Source organism: Mugil cephalus, chromosome 9 (genome assembly GCF_022458985.1).
Source record: "Mugil cephalus isolate CIBA_MC_2020 chromosome 9, CIBA_Mcephalus_1.1, whole genome shotgun sequence".
NCBI classification, from domain to species: domain Eukaryota; kingdom Metazoa; phylum Chordata; class Actinopteri; order Mugiliformes; family Mugilidae; genus Mugil; species Mugil cephalus.
This window is the reverse complement of record NC_061778.1, coordinates 6,470,484-6,476,483: the sequence shown is the minus strand read 5'-3', so window position 1 is coordinate 6,476,483 and position 6,000 is coordinate 6,470,484. Positions and strand designations below refer to the sequence as shown.

Sequence of the window (6,000 nt, the reverse complement as noted above, 5' to 3'; positions counted from 1 at the left end):
GGCAGCGACTCTCGGGATTTATACATAATCTAAAATCAACGTGTTTGTTTATTTTTCCTTTTTCAGCCCGGAGAGGTCCGTCCTGCTTGTTTTATCTGCCCTCCTCCCCCCACTCCCTCAAAAAAATGACACAAATCACGTCCATTTAAAACCTGACAAAAGCATTCCAGCGGAGATACGGACCAATTGGCTGAGAGGAAGGCGTGTCTCTCCTTACTCCAGCCAAAGCAGGAATATGAAGTTTAGGTTATCAGTGCACGGCAGCTGTGGAGAGAATGGTGCACCCCGGCGCGCGTAGGTGCGTGATATTATCCATCTCTCATCTGACATTCTCGCAACTTTAACCGAGGCGCGTAGTTTCCTAGGGTGTGTGCACAAAGTTCAACGCGTCTCTTCTGCGTTTACACACTACAAATGGCTTGGATTATCCCCCCGCATCTCCACGGGACCGGCGCTGCTTTGATTCTGCTCGCGGTGATTCTGACAGGTGATGCGGTCGCACAGGTTTTTGACAGCTACGGCTTGTCGTACGCCTTGAGGTCCGAGCTGTCAGAAGACACGATATTGGTCGCCAATAATGGGATTCGCGTACCTTTCGGGAGATCCGTCTTCATTGATCCCATCAACGATTTGGTTGTTCAAGTTCAGCCCGGGGATAAATGCAGCATTACTGTCTTGGACAATGATCCTTTGTCTCAAAGGCCTGGACACCTGTCTCCCAAAAAGTTTCCGTGTGAATTTGGCCCCAACGACGTGAAGTATTCTCACTTTGGCTCCAGGAGTCCTCCGAGGGACAGAGTGAGGTTGCAACTCAGGTATGATACACAAACGGATACAATTATAATACCCTTTATGATGGAGGTGGAGGTTGTTTTCACACAGCTGGAAGTGCTAACAAAGAACATGCCACTCACTGTGGAGAAACTGCTCGGCACAAGTAATCCCATCGACAAAAAGATATTGGAATTCACCTATGATAGGAGCGCACAGCAATGCAAGATAGCCTCTCTGTCCAGCGGCAGGTATGGGAAACTTGAGGATGAGGACAGCCTGGGAACAATGGTGGACTGTGATGAATTCATTAAAATGAACACCCGTTATCGGCACACCTTTCCATCCAAGTCACCAAACAGAGATTACCTTCCCATGCTTGTGGAGCTGCACGATAAAGAGGGCAATTTGCTCAAGCAGGAATTCTTCCAGATATTGGTGAGAATAAAAGAGGGCGAGGACAATACACCTCCTAAACCCAGCTTCGTGGCCATGATGATGATGGAAGTGGACCAGTTTGTGATGACGGCGATAACCACGGATATGCTGGCCGCGGAGGATGTTGAGTCTAATTCTGACGAATTAATTTTCAACATCACGTCCCCCCTGTCCTTTGAGGAGGGCTACATAGTGAGCACGGATGATAGGAATTTACCAATAACCTCGTTTTACCAAGGAGACCTCAAAGAGTTGAAAATCGCCTACAAACCCCCTGCTGTGGACTCAGACACTGAGCGGATTTTCCAGATTGAATTTGAGGTTGTGGACACGGAGGGGGCTGTGTCAGACCCTTTTGCTTTCATGATTGTTGTTAAGCCTATGAACACGTTGGCCCCTGTGGTTACTAGGAATACCGGACAGTTACTGTATGAGGGTCAGTCCAGGCCTTTGTCCAGCTCACAGAATCTGGAAATCAGTGATGAAGACAATTTGGACAAAGTCAAAATTAGTGTCATCGATGGTCTCAGACATGGAGAGTTAACTGTTCTTGGCTCACAGAGGAAATTTTTCACCCCAGCCGACCTGAATGCTGGAGTAGTCATTTATCAGCACGATGGCAGTGACACATACAGTGATAATATAATTTTCAGAATGACAGATGGCACCAATGAGGTAGAGTTCCTGTTTCCCATCACTGTTGTGCCAACAGATGACGAGCCTCCCATAATCAATGCCAATACTGGTTTGATTTTATTCAAAAACCAAATGATGCCCATCTCCTCACTTATGCTCAGTGCAGCAGATATCGACTCAGAGGACTCTACAATAAAATTCACAATACAGCCTCCCTATTCCACTGTGGGCCAGGTGATGCTGCGTCAGTCTGAGGCCCCAGAAGATCCATCGACCTGGAAGTTTAACACCGAGGATGAAATGTATGAGAAAGTAGTGACTGAGTGGCTGCAGCAGGACATTACCGATGGCAAACTGTTTTACAAGCACACTGGGCCCCACAGCACCAGCACAGTCATGGATCAGTTTGTGTTTAGAGTTCAGGACGACAATGACCCACCAAATCAATCTGGCGAGAGCTCGTTCATCATCAAAATTCTCCCCGTCGACGACCTCCCACCTGAGCTGTACGCTGGCACAACCCTGGAAATGACTGTGCATGAGTATCAGCTTACCTACTTCCGAAAGAAATTCCTCCGCTATACTGACCTCGACTCCGAGGATCGGGATCTCAAATACACAATCGTCCAGCCGCCGACGGACACAGATGAGAATAGCCCCGTTGTGTTGGGATCTCTGGTTTTAACTGAAAAGCCAAACACTGAAGTCACAACTTTCACACAGGCTCAGATTAATCACCACAAAATAGCTTACAGACCACCTGATCTTGAGCTCGGAATTACCCCTCATGTTTTGCAGTTTAGGTACACTGTGCAGGATGTTTCTAGAAATAGCGTGGAAGGAGTTTTCACTATACTTTTGAAGCCTGTGGACAACAAGCCGCCTGAAATAACAAACTCTGGGTTTACTGTGCTGGAACGTGGCAGGCATATCCTCACAAGTGCCGAGCTCGACACCTCAGATTCAGACACGGATAGCAAAAAGATAATTTTCACTGTTACTCAGGTTCCACTGCATGGGCACATCCAGTTTGGATCCACTGACATGACAAAAGGACACACTTTTGGCCTAGAGGATATTGGAAATGGCTTAATTTCTTACGTCCATAACGGGGATGAATCAACAGTGGATACAATACAAATAGATGTAAGTGATGGGGTGCACATCGTCCCAATAACAATAAAGATTAATGTGAAGCCAATTGACGATGAGACTCCAACTATCACCCTCCCAGCTGGCACAATTGGCTCCTACATAGATGTACTGGAAAATGGAGCAACGGAAATCACAAGTAATGTCATTCAGGGAAGAGATGAGGACACAGATGACCTCCGTTTGACATTCATTGTTGAAGACCCGCCGTCGTTAGGTGAAATCCTGGTGAAAGGTGTCCCATCTGGCACTTTCACCCAAGCTGATATCATTAATGGCTTTGTCGTCTATGCTCATACCAGCGGGGAGATAGGCTTAAACACGGGGGAGGACTTTTTCAACCTCACTCTGACTGACATGTCTGATGAGTGGACTGTAGGAGGAAATAAGATCACAGGTGTCAGAGTGCATGTAACTATTCTTCCCCTTGACAGCCAGGCTCCAGAGGTCTTTGTTGGGCCCCAGTTCACTGTAGCTGAGGGAGAGAAGAATGTCATTCAGATTCTTCATATAAGCGCTGACGACATCGACACCCCAAATGATGACCTTCTTTGTACGATCATCGTACAGCCAACTTCAGGGTATGTGGAAAATATCTCCCCAGCTGCAGGCTCAGAGAAATCCAGGTCCGGGACTGCTATCAGTGCTTTTACCATCAAGGACATTAGACAGAATCACATTTACTATGTTCAAAGCATCCACAAAGGAGTGGAACCAGTGGAGGACAGATTTACCTTTAGATGCTCTGATGGTATCAATTTCTCTGAAAGGCACTTTTTCCCGATCTCCATAATCCCCTCTAACGATGAAAAGCCTGAGATTTACATGAGGGAGTTTGTAGTTATGGAGGGCATGAACATTGTCATCGACACCCCCATTCTGAATGGCGCTGATGCAGATCTACCCTCTGATCTGCTCACGTTCATTATCACCAAACCCCCTAAGCATGGATTTATTCTCAATCAGCTCACTACCGGGACTGCCCCTGTCTCCAACTTCACCTTGGACCAGATCAGGGAAGCCTCCAGCATTGTGTATGAGCACGACGACTCAGAGACCACGGAGGACAGCTTTGATGTCGTTCTCACAGACGGAAAGTTCATCGTCGAGAAAACAGTCATAGTCATGATTATTCCAGTGGACGACGAGACGCCGAGGATGGCTATCAACGATGGCCTTGAAATTGAGATCGGTGACATCAAAGTGATTAGCAACAGCGTCTTAAAAGCTACTGATCTGGATTCTGAGGATAGCAGGTTGACATACATTATTAAATATGGGCCCGGTCAGGGGTATTTGCAAAGAACAACGGCTTCTGGGATGCTGCAAAATATCACAGCTGGAATGAATTTTACACAGAACGAAGTCGATCAGGGTTTGATTGTGTACATTCACAACGGACAAGAGGGAATCCGAGACCTCATCAAATTTGATGTGACCGATGGCATCAACCCTTTGATTGACAGATACTTCTATGTTACAGTCGGTGGCATTGACATGGTCTTCCCTGATGTGGTCAGTAAAGGTGTATCCCTCAAAGAAGGCGGCAGGGTTACTTTGACGACGGACCTCCTCAGCACCAGCGACCTCAACAGCCCCGACGAACATTTAGTATTCACAATCACCCGAGCGCCAATAAGAGGCCACCTGGAGTGCACAGACACACCTGGGATGCCCATCTCCTCGTTTACACAGCTGCAGCTGGCTGGTAACAAAATCTACTACATCCACACGGCTGACGACGAAGTGAAAATGGATAGCTTTGAATTTGAAGTGACCGATGGCTACAACCCCGTGTTCCGCACTTTCCGCATCTCCATCGCGGACGTGGACAATAAAAAGCCCGTCGTGACAATTCACGGCCTGGTGGTGACGGAGGGAGATAACAAACTCATCACGCCTTTCGAGCTCACAGTCGAGGACAGAGACACCGCAGATCGCCTCTTGAAGTTCACAGTGACTCAAATCCCAGTTCACGGTCGCCTGCTCTTTAACAACACCCGGCCTGTCACCACCTTCACGAAGCAGGACCTGAACGAGAACTTGATCAGCTACAAGCACGATGGCACAGAGAGCGCAGAAGATAGTTTCTCCTTCACTGTCACTGATGGCACTCACACAGACTTCTACATCTTCCCCGACACAGTATTTGAAACTCGAAAACCACAAGTGATGAGAATTACTGTCCTCCCTGTGGATAACGGGGTACCGCAGGTAGTGGTGAACAAGGGGGCCCCGACACTGCGGGTTTTGGAGACGGGTCATCTGGGTTTTGTGATCACCAGTAAGACTCTTAAAGCAGAGGATAGAGACAGCGTTCAGAATTCTGTCACCTTCAGGATTACTGTGGCCCCAGAGCACGGCTACCTGATCAACCATGGCCGAGGAAATGCCACAATCACCACCTTCACGCAAGGTAAGACAGGTTTTTTTCAAACAGTCCTGTGGCATTCTGCTAGAATTTGTAATTTACTGCAAGAGAGACTCACATCGAACGCACCTTTTAATTCTCAGATGTATTTAGGGCCAGTCGCAGACTCACTTTACATTTACTCACTCTGCTAAATGTGCAAGCCTGTCTGATGTCCGCAAAAATGCTGAGTTGGACCGTGAAGTTTTTTTTTTTGTTGTTGTTTTCACTCAAGAGAGTTCCTATTTACAGAGATGAAGTATGCCAGGGCCCAGGCTTGCCAGATCTCAACAGAGTAGTGCATTTCTCTCAAACAGCAGCTTATGTATTTCACTTTGGAAAGAACTAATGAGGATTTTTACATTACTCTAGTAATATTTTCTAACAGAGTAAATGAGAATTACAGACATGGTGATACATTATGTGAACCTGGAAACACATCAAAGGGAGGGAAACATGGTAGTCTGGCTCCAAGCACATCAGTGGCTTTGTAAACAGCACAGAGCAGTACAGACGTTACATTTCAAACATTTCTGAGAGGCGTCTTGTTAAATGGTAAATATCACAGGAGCGGCATTAGTGCACAGTTAATG

At 47.0% G+C, this 6,000-nt stretch overlaps 1 protein-coding gene across 1 annotated transcript in view; it reads left to right on the top strand.

Annotated features, from left to right (window-relative positions):
- Positions 1-235: 235 nt before the first annotated feature.
- Positions 236-6,000, top strand: part of frem2b (FRAS1 related extracellular matrix 2b) — a 54,638-nt gene continuing 48,873 nt past the window's right edge. Inside the window, exon 1 of the mRNA XM_047593372.1 lies at positions 236-5,413. Coding sequence (XP_047449328.1) covers positions 415-5,413 — 4,999 coding nt within the window. The 5' untranslated portion in view covers positions 236-414. The remainder of the gene's footprint in view (positions 5,414-6,000) is intronic.